General features: G+C 48.5%; 2 protein-coding genes and 2 non-coding genes across 12 annotated transcripts in view; 1 reads left to right on the top strand and 3 right to left on the bottom strand.

The window, feature by feature from the left end:
- Positions 1-502: 502 nt before the first annotated feature.
- Positions 503-17,868, top strand: part of Lrsam1 (leucine rich repeat and sterile alpha motif containing 1) — a 46,938-nt gene continuing 29,572 nt past the window's right edge. For 2 of the 8 annotated variants that reach the window (XM_087183183.1, XM_087183177.1), the window contains exons 1-6: positions 503-888; positions 4,352-4,437; positions 7,748-7,843; positions 16,117-16,220; positions 16,661-16,717; positions 17,254-17,298. In XM_087183183.1, coding sequence (XP_087039309.1) covers positions 16,149-16,220; positions 16,661-16,717; positions 17,254-17,298 — 174 coding nt within the window. In that variant the 5' untranslated portion in view covers positions 503-888; positions 4,352-4,437; positions 7,748-7,843; positions 16,117-16,148. Of the gene's footprint in view, positions 1,566-4,351; positions 4,438-7,747; positions 7,844-13,954; positions 14,153-14,534; positions 14,687-15,458; positions 15,616-16,116; positions 16,221-16,660; positions 16,718-17,253; positions 17,299-17,868 lie in introns of those variants that run through there. The other 6 variants (XM_087183184.1, XM_087183179.1, XM_087183178.1 and 3 more) reach the window with 5 other exon arrangements.
- LOC147826074 (U6 spliceosomal RNA) lies at positions 2,675-2,777 on the bottom strand. The gene has a single exon (XR_015439887.1). It is a non-coding gene; the product is annotated as a U6 spliceosomal RNA (small nuclear RNA).
- Rpl12 (ribosomal protein L12) lies at positions 10,554-14,044 on the bottom strand. Of its 2 annotated transcripts, none has more exons than XM_021262015.2 (7): positions 13,876-14,044; positions 13,465-13,538; positions 12,358-12,456; positions 11,960-12,134; positions 11,127-11,213; positions 10,748-10,860; positions 10,554-10,608 (listed from the first exon to the last, which is right to left on the bottom strand). In XM_021262015.2, exons 1-7 carry the CDS (start codon positions 13,910-13,912, stop codon positions 10,603-10,605), a joined length of 591 nt encoding a protein of 196 aa, XP_021117674.1. In that variant the 5' UTR covers positions 13,913-14,044; the 3' UTR covers positions 10,554-10,602. The 2 variants fall into 2 exon arrangements, with proteins under 2 accessions (XP_021117674.1, XP_004849381.1); XM_004849324.4 differs by having other exon boundaries at positions 11,960-12,041; positions 13,876-14,043.
- On the bottom strand, positions 11,298-11,426 carry LOC147826073 (small nucleolar RNA SNORA65). Its single transcript, XR_015439899.1, has one exon. It is a non-coding gene; the product is annotated as a small nucleolar RNA SNORA65 (small nucleolar RNA).

The following is a 17,868-nucleotide window of genomic DNA, read 5'->3' as shown; positions in this document are numbered from 1 at the left end:
TGCAAAAAAAAAAAAAAGAATAAGAATAGATTTTAGGGGCGAGGATTTAGCTCAGTGGTTCTGTCGCCTGCCTCGCAAGCACAAGGTCCCGAGTTCGATCCCCGGTACCAAAAAAATAAAATAGAATAGATTTTAGGAGCGCGAACAAGCGGAAACCTCTCTAGGAAGTATGGTCCAGGAGGCAGAGCAGGTTATAAACCTGACAACTGGGGCCAGGGATTTAGCCCAGTGGTTTCGCAGCCTGCTGCGCAAGTGCAAGCACTCGAGTTTGATCCCCTGTACCAAAAAAAAAAAGAAAGAAAGGTTCCGGCGCCTGCCTCCCAAGGGCAAGGTCTCGAGTTGGATCCCCGGTACCAAAAAACAAAACAACAACATAAACCTGACAACTGGAGGAGAAAGAGCTTTAGCCTGAGACAAACTATAGAGACTTCTGGGAAATGGAGTCCAGTGGGTGATGGTGGTGCTTATGCGCATGACCGGAAATGACGCGTTCAAACGCGTCCACTTGGCGCGACCACGTGTTTGGCGGCGTTTGGCGGCTTTGGGTACACTTCTGAGCTGGGGCTTTTTTGGCAGGTGGTCTGTCGTCTTCTCGGAACTCGGCAGTGGCTTTTTCACCCAGGTCATGCTTGAGGCCTTGTCGAAGGGGTGGTGGCTGTGGCTAGGGAGACGGAGTATTGCTGGGCAGGCTTGGCCCCTGCTCTAGGGCCTAGCACCGCGGGCTCAGATCTGACCCCTGGGGGACTAGGCTGCGAGGAAGAAGAGTCCAGCTGGGGAGCTGTCAGAGCAGCCCTGCAAGTTAGGGCTGGGGTGCTGTGCAGCGACGCTGAAGCCCAGGGAACTGCTGGGAGGCGGTGACACGAAGTGGGATTCATATGCTGGAGGAAGGTGAGAAGTGGCGGAGGGAGCGGTTGCAGAAGATCCCGCTTTTTGCTCCACTTAGACCACTAATGCTTCTGCGTGGCCCGGACCAGAACTCGGGCTATCTTGTCCACTAATGGTTGGGGACAGTCCCTTTTAAAATAATTCTGGGCTCAAAATGTTTGAGGACTTCAGGCCTGGATGATCTCTGAGTATCCACCTCTTACCCGATGTCTGATAGACTGTAAGGAGAAGGGGGTTCCTAGGAAGAAAGATGGGGCGTGCCCAGGGACTCCTCCATCGCTTCTCCTTCCAGTTCTTGAAGCAGCCAGGAATGTTTGTTAAAGCTCTGGGGTACCAGCCAAGTCTCTTAACCTGTGTTTCTCCATTGAAGAAAGGACAAAATAACTATTTTGTTTACCTGGAAAATGTGTAATCAAATAAAATAACGTTTTTGAAAACACTTTGATTATGGTACAGAACAAACGTGTGTGAAATCTTTGACCACCGAGGCATGTGCTATCGGCCTCTAAATCAAGGACCCCTGTATTTGGTCTCGCACTTGGAAAGTGAAGAGTGGGATTTCACATCCAGCATATCTCGCTGTCTTCCCCAGAAACCTGGGAAAATAGGTTGGATGAATCATCCTCCCCATGCTATAAAGAAAATAAGGTACAGTGGAGTTAAGAACAACTCAGTAACAGGTCAGTGCTAAAACCAGTGTCTAGATCTTTTGGCTTCTTTTATTCAGATGCATGTCACATACCACAGTATTTGTTTCACCCCTTTAAAGGTACGATTCAGTGAGTTGTAGTATTTTCACAAAATTTTGTAACTATCACCACTATTTTCACCTGGAAGAGAAGCCTCATACTCACTAGCAGTCACTCCCCATTACCCCGTTCCCAGAAGTCCTTGGCAACCACCAATCTTTTTGTCTCTATGCATCACTTAGGACATTTAATGTAAATGGACTCATACACCGTGTGACCTTTTGTGTCTGGCTACTATCATTTAGCATAATGTTTTCAAGGTTCATTCATCTGTGTTATTCCATGTATCAGTGTATCAGTACTTCCTTTTTTTTTGGTTTTTTGAGACGGTCTTGCTTTGTAGTTCAGGCTGTCCTTGAACTCACTGTAGCTCAGACTGACCTTTTACTCGATGTGATTCTCCTCTCTCAGCCTTCTGAGTACTGGGATTACAGGCATTCACCACCACGCTTGGCTTATTGCCCACCTTTAAATTGAGTTAGTTGTCTTTTATGTTGTAAGAATTATTTATATAGTATGGATATTAGGTCCGTGTAAATAAATATTTATGACTTGTAAATATTCTCTCATTTTGAAGTTTTTCTTTTCATTTTTGTGATAGTATCCTTTGAAGCAATTTTTAATTTGGATGAAGTCCAGCTCATGTTTTTTCTTTTATTGCTTATGCTTTTGGTGTCATACCTGAGCAGTCATTGCCTAATCTGAGGTCACAAAGATTCCTGTTTTCTTCTGAGAGTGTTAGTCCTTTAGGTCTTTAATATATTTGGAGTGATTTTTGTATGTAGTGTGAGGTAGGGGTCCAACTTCATTCTTCAGCCCGTGGATCTCCAGTTGCCTCATTAAAAAAAACAACAACTATTTTTTCCCTCACTTAATTTCTTGACACTTTTGTTAAAAATAAATTACCCAGGGCCAGAGATTTAGCTCAGTGGTTCCAGTGCCTGCCTTGCAAGCACAATGGTCCTGAGTTCAATCCCCAGTACCAAAAAAAAAACCAAAAACTGCCCATAAGTACATGTTTGTTTGTTTTTTGCCCCATTAAAAATATGGAACGCTTCACGAATTTGCGTGTCATCCTTGCACAGGGGCCGTGCTAATCTTCTCTGTACCGTTCCAATTTTAGTATATATGCTGCCGAAGCAAGCCCAGTATATGTTTGTTTTATAACTTGCCATTCCAATGATCCAAGTATCTGTCCTTATGCCACTACCATGGTGTTTCTATTACTGTTTTGTAGAAAGCTTTGATATTGTGAAATGTGAATTCTCCAGCTTTGTTCTTTTTTGACATTATTTTGGCTGTAGCTTGTCCCTTGAACTTCCATTTGAATGTCAGGATCAGCTTTCTGATTTCTACAAAAATGCCAGCTGGGCCAGGGATGCAGTTCAGTGGTTCCACTGCCTGCCTTGGAAGCGCAAGATCCCAAGTTCGATCCCCAGTAACAAAAAAAAAAAATGCCAGCTGGGATTTTGAGAGGAATTACATTAACTCCATAGAGTAATTGGGGATTATTGCTGTCTTAACAATACTGTCTTCCAGTCCATGAACATGGGATGTCTTTCTACTGTTTTAAGCCTTCCATAATTTCAAGAATGTTATTTTTTAGTTTATCTTAGGCCTCACTTGTTAAATTTATGCCTAGATATTAATTTTTGTGTGTGTGGTATTGGGGGTTGAACCCAGGGCCTCATATATGCTTGGCAAATGCTCTGTCACAGAGCTACATCCCCAGCTCTTTTTATTTTGAGGCAGTTTTGCTAAATTGCCCAAGGTAACCTCAAATTAACAGCCCTGCCTCAGCCACCCCAGTAGCTGGAGTTACAGACATTTATCACCATGCCTGGCTATTTAGCTCCTTCTGGTGCTATTGTAAGTGGAATTGTTTTCTTTCATTTGGGGGCTGTTCCTTGATGGTGTATAGAAATATAGCTGATCCTTGTGTAGTCATCTTGTATCCTGCAGTCTTGCTAACCTTGCTTATTAGCTGTAATAGTAGTTTTCATGGATTACCTAAGGTTTTTTGTATACAAATTTGTGTTATCTGTTAATAGGATTGCTTCTTCCTTTTCAGTCTTCTGCCTTTTCTTTTTCTTAATTGCCCCCTGGCTAGAACGTTTAGTAGAATATTGAATAGAAGTGCTAAGAGCAGACATCCTTGTCTTCTTGACCTTAGGGGTCTTGACCATTACGTATGAGGTTATGGTTCAGTTCATCATCAAGTTAAGGAAGTTTACTTCTTTGTTGAGTTTTTGGTTTTGGTCATAAAAAGGGGCTTGATTTTTTTTTTTTTTAAGTGGCTTTTTCTGTGTGCAGCAAGATGATTAAGCTGGGTTTTTTTCCTTTGCTCTATCAATATAGTGCTGTTTTTACACATTGAGCCAGCTTTGTGTTCCTGAGATGAATCTCACTGGTCATTCATTACCTCTTCTGTTGATAAGCAAATGTCTTAAAGGTACAAAGCCATTTTCTCTAAAGCTCTAATAATTAGGTAATATTTATAAGCTGCAGACTTCCATGCGAGGAGTGGTAGACCTTGGGACTTGAGCGTTTCTCACACTAATGTGCCCTATGTGTAAGGTAGGAGGGACAGGGACATTGACCTCCCTGCCGGTCTGCAAAGCTGCCCAAGTGGCCCGAACCGTCTGTGTGACCTTTCAACCCTTCTTCATGGTGAGAACTGTGCCCACTCTCATGCCCCTGGCTTGTGTTCCCTCCAGCACTGGCATCTCCAGACTCAGCCCGTCAGGCAGAGGAACGCGCAGGAAGAGGAATGGCTGCTGCTGTCCCCTCGGCCCGGCCCCAGGTCAGTAGTGCTAGTAATGCTAGGGCTGGTTTGGGCTTCTCTCCACCTGATTACAAAAATAATTTATGTTCATTATAGAAAACCTGGAAAATATAGAAAACAAAAAATTTAAAAGTACTCTTAATCTCACAGAAATAGCACTGAAGAAACAAAAAAACAAAAACAAATAGCACTGAACATTTTGATTTGAAACCGTTCATATTTTCCCTTTACTATATTTTCCCAAGGTGGGCTTTTTCCTTTTTTTTTTTTTTGATACCAGGGATCGAACTTGGCTACTTGCGCTTGTGCAACAGGCAGCGAAACCACTGAGCTAAATCTCTGGCCCAACTTTTTCCTACTTTATGACCTTTCTATTTCCATGTAGCAGAATTTGATGAACATTGTCCCATTTCAAATGATTCTACCAAATCATTTTTGTCTGTTTGGTTGGTCGGGTTTGTTTTGTTTTGTTTTGGTACGAGGGTCGAACTTGGACCTTGCACTTGCAAGGCAGGCGGGGGAACCACTGAGCTAAATTCCTGGCCCTATTTGTTTTTAAGACAGGGTCTCACTGTGTAGCCCAGGCTGGCCTCCTTGCAGTGATCCTCCTGCCTCAGCCTCCTGAGTGCTGGGATTACAGGCATGTGCCACCACACCCGGCCCAAATTATTTCTGGTACATTTTTCTTTTTTTGGTACCAGGGATCAAACTCAGGACTTCGTGCTTGCAAGGCAGGCGGCAGCATCTGGTACATTTTTCTGTGTAGTCCTGTCAAGAGTGGGAGCTCTATTCTCCCTTTTATTAAGTTGATTAGGTAATGCTGGGTGTATTTTCATTTTTTAAAACATTAGCTCTTGGATTTCCTCATCCATTCTTAATAATTATTTTTTGGGTTTGTTTTGCTTTTTTGTGACAGGGTCTCACTATGTCCTTCAGGCTGGCCTTGAACTCATTACGTAGCCCAGCCTGGCCTTAAAATTGCAGCAGACCTCCTGTCTCAGCCTCCCAAGTGCTGGAATTACAGGCATGCACTGCCATGCCCAGCCTAATATATTTTCCTTACTAGTTTTTGGCTTCTGCTTTCCTTAGAGGGTTTTTTTTCCCTCGGTACTGGGGTTCAAACTTAGGACCTTGCGCTTGCCAGGCAGGCACATTGCTGCTGAGGTACATCTCCACCCCTCAGAGTTATTTTTAAATTTACATTTTTAATCTCTTGAGTTGAAATCTTGGGGTATTTTTCTTTCGCATTTACATGAAAGTTTTTGGGTGTGGACTCTATTTTCTTAGATTTTCCAAAATTATCATTTTGATATTTTTTGTCTATCACTTTGGCAGATGTGTGCACTATCTGTTCAGCCTTCCAAATTAAATTATTCCACTCTAGCTTTTTGTTGTTGCTGTTATTCATTTTGGATTAACTCTATTAGTGACCAAGTTCTTTTAATATCTCTCAAAGCTGTAATAGTTTATATTTCTCCTTGTATTTTCCACAGTTTATCCCCCCCACTACAATACTTGCCCTTGCTTTGAGCACACTTATCCCATCATTATTTTAATTTAATTTTTTTGTTTTTTGAGACAGGGTCTCAATATGTAGTCCAGGCTGGCCTTAAATCCACTATGTACCCTAGGCTGGCCTCAAATTCATGGCGATTCGTCTGCCTCTGCCTCCCGAGTGTTGGCATTACAGGCACGCACTACCACGCCCGGTATATCCCATCATTCTTGCCTCTTTCTGATTTTTGGTTTTGGTTTTGGTTTTTTGAGACAAAGTCTCACCAAGTAGCCCAGGCTGGCCTCAAATTCACTGTGATCCTCCTGCCTCAGCCTCTCAAGGGCTAGGATTACAGGTGTGCACCACTGTGCCCGGTTTCTTGCCACTTTCTGAAGCAGTTCTGGAAGTCTCCCTTCACAGTATGTTTATGAAACTATGGTGACAGCTGCTACCGAGTGCCATCTAATGGAAAGGCAGGTTCAGAAAAACATTACCAAGTCTTTGTCCACTTTATTCACTGTGTGACTTCTGGCTCTTCCCCAAAGTAAAATGACTATGAAAAGTAAACATTTTGAATCAGTTCAGGACAGCATAAGACACTCATGAAAGAGGACTTCCAGAACTGTTTTTAGAAAGTGGCAAGAAAACCGGACATGGTGGTACACGCTTGTAATCCCAGCCCTTGGAAGGCTGAGACAAGAAGATCACTTTGAGTTTGAGGCTAGCCTGGGCTACATGGTAAGACCTTGTCTCAATAAACAAAACAGAACCAAAAAACCAGAAAGTGGCAAGAATCATGAGGTATGTTCAAAGCAAGGGGGAACATTTTGAAGGAGATTAATGACAATGTGTCTTACTGTAATAGTTTTTAATTTAAACATTCACCTGCATGAGGCTCTGGGTTCAATTCCCAGTACTGCCAAAAGTAAATAAACATACATACACTGCATTGTTCAATCATACCAAATACCTATTTCCAACAGGATGCATCTTTGATTCCCCCTCTGATGTCCCCTTAAACTGTGTCCATTTCTGGCTATGGATCTCGCTGCTCTCTCTGAGCAGGACTCTGCTGAAGTTCCTAGCCTCCACTCCTCCCTCCACCTCAGGGTGCATGTGACTTCCACTGGGCTCCCTGTGGCTAAAGGATTAAAGCCTCATTTATGAAGTCACTTTGACCCACTCATGCCCTCTCTGAGGAACCTTCTCCTTCAGAGCCAGCTAGTTGTGGCCCCTGTGGTCTCCCTGATTGTCCTTCCTCCCCTCCTGTTCTCCTTGCACTTAGTCCATCTCTGCCAAGGCATTGTATCTTACATGCTCTGAAATTTGGCTTTTGCATTTCTGTGATAACCTGGCTCCTGGTTATTCATAGTATGAATGTACTTCTAAGTATTTTTCTATATTGCCCCTTTTAACTTCCAGGGACCTATTAAGTTTTGCCTAATTACTCTCATACATATACTGGTTTTTTTTTTTTTGGTACCAGAGATCGAACTCAGGACCTTGAGCTTGCAAGACAGGCGGTGGAATCACTGAGCTAAATCCCCGGCTCATACATGTACTATTTAAAGTCTACCAGGATGGTGGACATGTTTAGATAAGAGACAGTGTTTTATCACTACAGTTTTAGGCACACAGAAGCTCCTTCCGGAAATGCTTCACTGAGACCTTGGCAAACCTGTCTTCCTGCTGTATCTCTTAGCCCTGCACCAAGTGTGTGCTCAACAAGTACTGGCTGAGTGCAGTGGGTGACCTAACTGGCCTGTGTCCTCCTGAGTTCTGGCTGACTACGCTGCGTCCAGTCTCAAAATCTTGTTTTTTCCTCTTGACTAGGACTTCCAGTGTCCCGGCCTGGCATGAGCTTTCAGTCGGAACAAAGGCAAGGCACCTGGATGTCAGAGGGAGATGATGTAAGCAGCACCTGTCCAGGTAAACAAGCAATAAGCCAGTAAGCTTTAGAGCCAGAGCCCTTCTAACACACACAGTACTGTGACAGATTATTCTAACAACCCTGCCAGGTAGGTACTATTATACACATTTTACTGATGGGGAAATCAAGCTGAGTTAACTCTATAGTTGAGAGACTCAAAGCTGGCAAGTAGCACGAGGCTGGGAGTGAACCAAGGCTCACTCACTGCTCCTTAGCCCCACCCCGAGGTGTGCGGCAGGTGTGGAATGACCAGGTCATCCTCGCGGCCTGGCACATTGCCTGCTTAGAGTCCCTGCTGAGGATCTCAGGTGCCACCTTTGCCCATCTGCACAAGCACTGCAGTGCATGAGCAAGCCTCTCATGCAGCATGCTCACCAACCCTCTCCAGATAACCACCTTTGAAATCTGCCGGATTTGGTGATGAAAAAATTTCATCTTATTTGGCATCGGTCATCTGTTGTTTTTTTGTTTGGTTGTTTTGATTTTTGGTCTTTTTTAGTGGTACTGGGGTTCAAACCCAGGAGCACTCTACCACTGAGCTATATCCCCAGCCCCAGCAGGAAGCCAGGGTCTAAGTTGCCCAGGCAGGACTTGAACTTGGAATCTTCCTATCTCAGCCTCCCTAAGTGCTGGGATTCCAAACTTGAGCCACTGTACCCAGCTAGTGAGCAGCTTTGTAAGTTATTTAAATCTAGTAAGTAGATTGCTTCAAACCACCAGCAAGAATTGTGAGACTCAGAAGATCCAAGACAGCCCAAGAGCTGGCAAGAGCAGAGGAGTAGGAGTGTCAGGAACCTTCTTCCTGGGGCAGGAGGGGCAGTCTCTACTTCTTCCCCTTGAGTTCAGGAGGAGAAAAGGGGCTGTGGCAGCACGACCCAAGTCTCTGAAAAGCCCTCTGACACAGCTGCGTCCTGGATGGGAGGAGTCACCGCATCTGTCCCTGTCAGGGCCTGGCCAGACTCCTAAGCCTCTCGTGTACCTGTTCCCAAGGGAACCCAGCACAGCTGCTTTTCTGACTTTTCCAGCCTGGAAGACTGGCCCTGCCTGGCCAGCGGGGCACACCCTTTTGTGAGGTGCTCCCCGGGGAGCTGTAGCAGGGGACCAGTTTGAGGCCAGCCCTTTCTGAACAGAGGGCCCCTCCAGGAGCAGGGCCTGGCCTGTGTGAGACACGCTCCGAGCACTCCCAGAACTCTGCAGTCGTTACATGGCGCAGAACGAAGCCGTTCATGTGTAGCGCTACTGCTCCTCCCTTTCTCAGCATCAGAAGAGCCACACCCAGGAGAAGCCCTGTGATTGCGGGCGGGCCTTCAGCCAGAACACAGAACCTCCCAACACTGGTGCACACGCACCGGGGAGCCCTATGCGTGCAGCCATTGCAGCAAGGCCTTCAGCCAGAGCACCAGTCTCACCATCCACCAGAAGACACACACCAGGGAGAAGCCGTATCAGTGTGACGACTGTGGGAAGGTCTGAGTGTGGGAAGGTCTTCGGCGAGAGCTCAGCGCTCATCTGGCATCACATCATCCGCATAGGAGAGAAGCCCTGAGTGCAGCGAGTGTGGGAAGGCGTTTAACCAGAGATCTTCCCTCAGCATCAGCAGATCCACAGCAATGTGAAGCCCTGTGAGTGCACGGAGTGCAGGCAGCCTTCCGGTGCAGCTCGGCCTTCATCCACCACCAGACCGCACGCTGGAGAGTAGCTGGGGACCCAGGACAAGCAACAGGCCCAGAGGCACCAACGCTTAATGCAGGCAGGGATCCCGAATCAATGTGCACGATAGCATACAGAAGCCTGTAGCCAGTCTCAGGCAGAAGCACCTGTTTTAACTGTCATAGGCAGCAGCAAGATCTAGGGAACCTGATCAGTCCAGAAATGAAGGGTACAGGTGACAAGAGATCCCTTGGCTAACCATAAAAGGGTGGGTTACAAGCGGCCCCCACATCAGGAGGCATGCCTTTTTTATGCAGGCTGAAATAGAAAGAAGCAAAAATGGAGATCAAAAGGCCACAACATCCCTTGGGTCCAGATTTCTGGTCTGCCTTCTCCCATGGACCTGTCTCACGTACTTAGTGACACTGAATGCCTTGTGCCTCCTGTTTGTCACAGGCTTTCTCTAAAGTTGCACTTGCAGTGCATGGCTTGGGTGGCCCTAGCTTGTTTCTGGATGACTCCTTACATGTATGTACCTTCTAGGGCATGAGTGCTTATTTCCTTCAACCACCCAAGTCAGTCCTTAGGATGATTAGAAAGGACCACTGGCAAAATGAGAGCTGAGTCCTTTCTGGAACCCAAAAGCCCTTGCTGAAAGCACTTCCAGCTGTTCCAGTCTGCCCCGGTGCCACGTGTCTTAAAAGGAGGGTGATGAACAGGGTTGAAGGAACAGAACATTTAAGGTGAAGCTCAGCACTAGGAAGTGAGCCACTGCAGAGGGGGCTACAGTTGTCACATCAAATGACTCTCACAGGACACTGGCATTGGTCAGGTTCTTGGTGTTTCCGAGCCCTGGCTATATTCACTTTGTGTCCTGGGCTGCCAAATTGGAGGGCTGCTTTTCCTAGGTTTTCTTTCTGGCTAAGAATATTCAAGATTTCCTTCCCAAGTTCAGCCCACGCAGAGAAGAATGTCACCCACCAGGATGTTACTGGTCCTGCCACCATGGCCCCACTAACCACCCTACAAGGAGCCAGTTCTCTCAAAGCAGACCACTGGTTGTCAGATCACCTTTTTATTTGAATATTTTCTTTCTTAGGCTTCTTACTCAGCTCTGTGGAAGAAAAAAAATCCCATTAGTAAAAGACCAAGTCTGCACCCACCCACCCTTGGTCATCTCCATGAATGCATTAGTTGCCCCCTTGGGCCTTGAACCCTCTCACATAAGCAAGCAGAAGCCTCCAGTCACTTACAGCTGGGCACTCCACAGTACCAGTGTTGATGTCATCTATGATATCATGAGGGTGCCGGCCATCCACATTGCAGCCCACAGACTGGGCGGTCCCCAGGATCTCTTTAATGGTTCCTACAATTAGAGGTACACCAGTGGGGCTCTTCCTAGACTCCCCACAATCCTCAGGTGGATTGGGAAATTTCTGAGTTTCATAGCAGACAAGACTGGACCAACACCCCCCACCATCCATAATCCAAATGTAAGACTATCCCAGGTCCTCCTTTCAAACTCAGAAAACTTGGGCCTTATTAAGGGCCCACCAAGGGAAAAGAATGCTGCCCACTAACAGAAAACACCCCACACATCAGTGAAGGCGGTCAAACATCGCCTGCTCTTACCAGAAAGTTCTCTGGCTAATGACCGATGCCGCATCTGTCGGGCAATGTTGACAATCTCATCAAAAGTGATATTTCCACTGTGTTTAACTGTAGAATGGAAAAAAAACAGTAAAGATTTTGTCACAATCCGAGGCCAGGAGACCACAAAGCATGGTGTTCCACCTACTTCTGGGCTGTTCCCATGCTTTCGGCACAGAGTCGCCCACATGGAGAGCAACCCTGTTTCCTTAGCTGGGGTCACTATCAGCTCACCACTGGATTGCACCAGCCAACAGAGAACTGGTCAGGTGCAGTGGCGGGTGGCTAAGGGAAACCAAGACTTCCATCAGGATGCCACCAATCTACATGGAAGGAACCTGTTTTTTGTTTTTTTGGTACCGGGGATCAAAGTCAGGTCCTTGCGCTTGGCAAGGCAGGCGGTGAAACCACTGAGCTAAATCCCTGGCCCAGAACCTGTTTTTTTAAACCACTATCTTAAAATTACCGTGGTTATGGGCTGGGGATTTAGCTCAGTGGTTCTAGCACCTGCCTCACAACCGAAAGGTCCCAAGTTTGATCCCCAGTAGCAAAAAACAAAAACAAAACAACCATGGTTAAGCACCCAGTGTATTGGCCAGACCTAAGTGGCCTCCTGATTGCAAGTCACCACCATTCATTCTCAGGTGCTTCTCTCTGCCTGTTTCACCCTTGCAGGCACTGAACAGGACCTGCCCCACAGGACTGGGGAATGGCACATGGCACTTTTACACCCACCCCAAGTTTCATCAAAGTGAAATAGTGTACAACACTGTCACAAACCACTCTGAAAGCAACCCAGGGAAAAGCCAACTCACTGTTTTTCTGCTTCTTTCTGTCTCTTGGTGGCTCCTTGAGGGCTTTGATGATCAGGGCAGAGGCAGAAGGCACCACCTCAATCTGCAGAAGAGATTTTGATGATGTAAGTCCACCCCACCTCAGGTGAACAGCACTGCCACGGAAGGTCAAGCAAGGCCGGCACTGGAGCAAGACCTCAGGGACCAGGGGACAGACACTCAGCTTTCTGTACACGATCCTGAACTCATCCCACCCCTGGTGATGTTAAGTGCCCACACACATGTAAGGGGTTGGTATCTGAACCTATGCCTTCATTTGACCCAGGTCCCTGCTCTGCACAAAGCCTTCCCACCACTTCCCCTCGGGCAGCGAGACCCTTCCATCCAAGGTCCTCAAACTGAGCCCAAGCAGCACATACCTGGGCCTGTCTGTTCTGAATTGTCAGCTTCACCGTAATCCTCAGACCCTTCCAGTCACCAGTTGCCTTGGCGATATCATCACCCACCTTTTTCGGAGACTGTAGAAATAAAGGCATGTAACCACTGTGCCCAAAGAGCCACTGGAGCACCTACAGGTACCTAGTTAACTGAGGCACCAGTACCACCTTAGTAAACAGGAAAATGAAGCTGGAGGGTTAGGTCTTGTCCAGCACTGTAAACAGCAGGGTCAGGGCCACAGTGTGTCCCAAGTCTCTTCCTCCTAAGGACCTTTGCAGTAAGTTTTCAACCCCAGCTACCCTAGGTTCATCAAGGGGGCTTTTAATGATACCAGGTTCCCCCATCAGACCAATCCAAGTTTGCACGTAGAACAGAGATCTGAGTATTTCCTACTCTAGTGAGCCTAAAAACAGCGTCCCTCCTTGATGACAGCCGAACTAAGGGCCAAAGGAGCAGACCAAGACAATGACTGGCAAAGGGAAAACAAACTGGGAACGGGACCACTGTCTAAGAAGTGAAATCCATGGGCATTAGGGCCATGCAGTTTAAAATGGGGAAGCAGGCATGCGAGGCTGGTGACCCATGAGGATCAGGTAGAGGTGGACACAAGCACCCACCAGGTTGGGCTTTGGAAACACAAGCTGCTATGGCTGCCAGAACCCCCACCCCACTTTACCCAAAGGTGCCGGGCTCATCTCCCCAACCAGTGAAGAAGCCCAGCAGCGGTAGGCCCACTGTCACTAAGCCCAAGCCCCTCCTTACTCCAGAGCCCTCACATCCCTCAGTAGCACTAAAGCCAAAAGCAGCAGTTTAATAAGTTACAACGTCAAGTTCTGAGTCCCGTTTTTAAAAAATTTTTTTGGTACCGGGGATCGAACCTGAGACCTTGCGCTTGCGAGGCAGGCGGCGGCACCACTGAGCTAAATCCCCAGCCCGAGTCTCGCTTTTCACGCGTGACCGTTGTATGGTGCCTAGTGCCAGGTCAATGGCTCGAGGCCTAATATTCGGACACGGTCGTGTTTGCACAAACCAGAGCTGAACTCTGCATTCACGCAGGGAAAGTAATGATCCTCGGCGGGATTACTTACCAGACCCAGTGGGCCGATCTTTGGGGCCAGGGCAGACGTAGCGCCGACTTCGCCACCGGTGCACCTCAGATACACTGGGATAAAGAAAAGGTTAGTGCCTCTGCGGTGGGGATCGGGGCCGCAGTCCCCTGCCCGAACCAGCCAACGCTTCAAGCAGCACCAAGCCAAGGCCGGGAGGCGCAAGCCTGCAGGTACGAGCCTTACCCTAAGGCGTGCGGTCCTCCCTCCCCATTTACACGTGGGGCAGCTGAGGCCCGGAAAAGGAGAAAGCCCTGTCCGGCCACACAGCGCCGGAAGGCTTCTAGGAAGCGCGGCCCTTGAGCCCGGTACGTTACGGGAAAGACACGAGGCGGGGGCCGCAGGAAGGAGGGAAGCTCCATCCGCAGCCCAGGCTGCAACTAGGGAACGCACCGACTTTGACCTCGTTGGGGTCGAACTTGGGCGGCATGGTGGAGGCGGCTGGTGTCGGATGAACCCGGATTCGGGACGACCGAAGAAAGTTACACCGTAGCCTCCTCCTACCCGAAAGCCGAAAGACCGGACGTCTCTCGACCACGCCGGATATAGTCAGGAAAGCACCACTCTCGCGAGAACTACCGGCTCCGCCCACCCTCTGGGCGACGCCCTTATCGCCATGTTTCTTGTGGGCAGTTGCCTGAAACTAGCCGCTTGGAAGTCAGGTACCGCGGTGAGCTGGGGCTAGGGGTTCGGAAAGGGCGTTCAGGACGTTTAGCTCAGGGAGCATCAGAGAAAAGGGAGCTTCTGAGATCCTGGACCCTGCTGATCCCTATGTTCCCTTATCTAGAGAGTCACTTCGGGGTCCCAGGCACCCAATCCCATAGCCCCGCCCATCCCTTGAGGGGACCGCAACCCCACTCCAAGACGTCAGTGTTTGGCAACTACAGTCCCCTTCTAACCTCTTGGTGATGTGTGAATTTTAGTTATCCAAGTAATCTACTCGGGTCTAAATCCAGTCCAACTCTTAATTCTGCGATTCCTCGGTACCCAGAGTCTCAGACTTCGTGGTCCTGGTTTGCATGACTTTTTGAGATTGTGAGTTTCGGTCCCAGCTCCTGCGTCTGGGGACGAGACTTCAGCCCCGCTGGCCCGGTGCCGGGAGTCAGCGATCCTGCGCCCATGACCAAGCCCTCTGAGTGACCAGCCTGCCTTTGGGTCCACCCGAAGGTCCAAACGTCCAGGACCTCACCGTCCATATAGCCAGGTCCACCACTGCCCAGCTCGGCCAGGGAAGGATGGGTGTGATTCTCCCCATCTGGGCTGCACATCAGGGAAGGGAATGAATGAGGGATGGACATCGGAAGGCAAATTGCAAAGAGCTGATTGGGAGGGATGGGAGCGCCACAGTCACTGGGGAAGAGGTGGGAGGGCTGAACATCAGGAAGGGGGTGAAGGAGGGCCGGTCGTTTTAAGCACTGTCATCAAGGAGTGGTCAGGGAAGCTATTCCACACCCCTGCAGGCAGGTGGGTGACCTGCATGCCCTGAGCAGGCTCTGCAGGCCTGGCAGCCTCTCCAGATAGCCTATGCCCCTGTGAGCTCTACGCATCCTCCTAAGGACCTGTGTGTGTCTTCAACCACTTCTCTCTTCTCCCTAGTTTCTGTGGTAGTTAGTCCCTGAATCAGCGTTTGTCACTTGTGCAGTGCTTTGTAGCTTCCATTTATTGAGCATTCATATGGGCCAGGATTGTGTTGTGGGCTTCACATTCGTGAAACCATTGGATTCTCACAGAACCTAATGTTACACTTTCCAGTTGAGGAAACAGGCTCAGAGGGGAACAGAAGTGACAATTGATGGGTGGCACATCTTGGACTTAAACCATGCTAGATGGTAGTTTTTTATCTCATTATTGTCATTTATCGAGGACACATCATTGCAGATACCAGTAGGTCCTGGGCAGGCAGTGGGCACCTGGCTTCTGATTTCAAGACGGTGTACTTAGTGTGTGCTAAGTTATTTGAGTACCAAGGAGTTGGGCAAACTGCACAGGATCAGGACTTGAAAGACGAGGGTTCCAGGGTGATTTTGCTGCAATTCAAGCTGTATAACCAGATCACTGAGCTTAATGGTGTCAGTTTCTCAACTCGAAACACGGCTGTGGTGAGAAGCAAATGGAATAATAACCATGAGGATGGTAAATGCCCGAGGATTGCTTTTTAATTTTCAGTTAACTCATAGATCTCTTTGGGTATGATGTAATTGAGCTTCCCAAGTCATGGCTGGCTGGTGCTGCTGTGACAGTGTTGCAGGGGCTCAAAGTGACCAAGAAGCTGAGAGTTAGGAAGCATCCTTGGAAAGCAGCTGAGGAAATGTCCCTGAGGTGGAGGAGAATTGGGACCCAGAACAGGAAAGGGTAATGCCAGGGTCTCCCAGTGGGTCAATGTGGGCCCAAGCCCAGGGCACCTGGCCTGCCTTTGTGCTCCTTCCACCCTGTCCTACTGTGTATTGTTGCATCAACACAGAACAGAGTAGCGAGCATGCTGTGTGGAGCCTGGGACGCTGATGGGCCAGGCATAACCTGCACGGGGCTCACTGTCCAGAAGACCAGCTGCAGGCCCAGTGTTACTGTGCTTCCTGTCCTGGGTGTCAGGCCTGTCACAAATCCCCAGGTGCTAACTTCTCTCCTGTGCCACAGAGTCCTGAAAATCACTCTGGAAAAAAGGAAGGATGCCTCTTTTCTTCCGGAAGCGGAAACCCAGTGAAGAGGCTCGGAAACGCCTGGAGTACCAGATGTGTCTGGTGAGGGGAAGTGGGTTTCCCCGGCCCTTTCCCAGCTCCCCCTCTGCCCCGTGTAATAGAGCTCCACACTGCCGCGTGCTCACTTCCACCTGTCTTCCCTTCCCTTTGCCAAGTGCCAGTCGCCTCCTAGCTGAGTGTACTCATCCTTACTGGCTGGGTTCTCCCCCTTGCCAGACCTCAGGCTCCAGGAAAGCAGGGGTCAGCCACAGGATGGACTAGGGAAACCACGCAGTGCCTGTGGTCCCTCGTCACTCCTTAATTCAGTGTTTCTTTGCCTGGTTTGTCCACTCCATGATGTTTTGTTTGAACAATTAAAAAAAAGTTCTCAGGGCTAGGAGTGTAGCTCAATGGTAGATTTCTTGCCTAGCTTGCTCAGGGCCCTGGTTCTGTCCCCAGAACTATGCAATAAATATAAATAGACCCATTCTTTTTTTCCTTAGGCAAAAGAAGCAGGAGCAGATGACATTCTTGATATCTCTAAATGTGAGCTCACAGAGGTAAACTAAGGGCTTTGTATGGGCTGTGAAATTGATCTTTCCTGTTTTCCTAGATCGAATGTCCCCAGGAATGATGCATGTGGACTGGGGCTTTAAAAAAGCCAGAAGTACTTGTCAAGAGATGTTTCCTCAGAATCCTTTCTTGTCTAAAGGAATTGAGATGATCTTTTGGCCTCAACATAAGCTCCAAGAGGCTCATTAGAAAACGTACCCAGAGGGCTGGGATTTAGCTCAGTGGTTCCGCCACCTGCCTCACAAGTGCAAAGTCCAGAGTTCGACCCCCAGTACCAAAAAAAAAAAAAAAATAGAAAATGTACCCCGAGATTCCTGGGGTGCCGGAAGAGGGAGGATTCTGCATCCCCTGCAGGAGCACATGCCCTGCTCCACTCCGCACCCCTTCTGGACTGAGTGCTCTCCCCATCGGTCGGTGCTCGGCCCTCCTCCCCCTGCCCAGCTCTCTCACATGGGTGCCATGCACAGAACAAAGTAAAGACCAGCAGGAGATGAGCTACTGATTCTTCTCTCTCTTCTCCTAGATTCCATTTGGGGCTTTTGCAACATGCAAAGTTCTCCAGAAGAAGGTGAGCCGAGTCTCCACATGCAGAGAGTTGCACATCTAAAACACATGGGCCTGGGGATTTAGTTCAGTGGCACCGCTCCTGCCTTGCAAGCACAAGGTCCTGAGTTCAATCCCTGGTTCCAAAAAAAAAGGAATGAAAACACATGGGGACGGCAGGAGCTCTCTTCCCACCTCAGCCTCCTCCCCTCTCTCTGGCTGTCACCCTGTCAGCCCACACCTGGCCTGGACAAGTCGGAGAGCAGCCTGGGGCAGGGAGAGCCCGGGGTCCCTCTTGGGTCTGCCCTTCACTGGCTTCCGGAGTTGGGCAACGTCTTTAACTCTAACGAGTGATGGAGACAGAGGGATATGATGCGGACCCCATAGCAAACGCTTATTTACCCCAGCAGGAGTGGTAATAGAAACTGCGCTCATTTCACTGTGATGGCTCTGGAGATGAGAAGGGGAATGAAGGACATTTCCAGAAGAGCAGTGTAGCCCTTGCATCTTTGGGTGCTGTGGGTTTGTGTACACTTAGTGAAGCCTCTAGATGCAGACAGGTGAGAAGGATTCCATAGCAACAGTGTAGTGAGCT

The sequence above is a fragment of the Heterocephalus glaber genome, unplaced genomic scaffold (genome assembly GCF_053883595.1).
Source record: "Heterocephalus glaber isolate CG9 unplaced genomic scaffold, H.glaber_assembly_v1.0 deba00001479, whole genome shotgun sequence".
Taxonomy (NCBI): domain Eukaryota; kingdom Metazoa; phylum Chordata; class Mammalia; order Rodentia; family Bathyergidae; genus Heterocephalus; species Heterocephalus glaber.
This window is presented reverse-complemented; position numbering and strand designations above follow the sequence as displayed.

What these genes read in the sequence shown, in the direction of transcription:
- Rpl12 (XM_021262015.2), bottom strand. Translation starts at nt 13,912, where the DNA reads ATGCCGCCCAAGTTCGACCCCAACGAGGTCAAAGTCG. An exon ending in CCCCAACGAGGTCAAAGTCG is followed by an intron (nt 13,539 to 13,875) that starts GTGCGTTCCCTA and finishes TCTTTATCCCAG; the next exon opens with TGTATCTGAGGTGCACCGGT. An exon ending in CAGAAAGAAGCAGAAAAACA is followed by an intron (nt 11,214 to 11,959) that starts GTGAGTTGGCTT and finishes TCCATTCTACAG; the next exon opens with TTAAACACAGTGGAAATATC.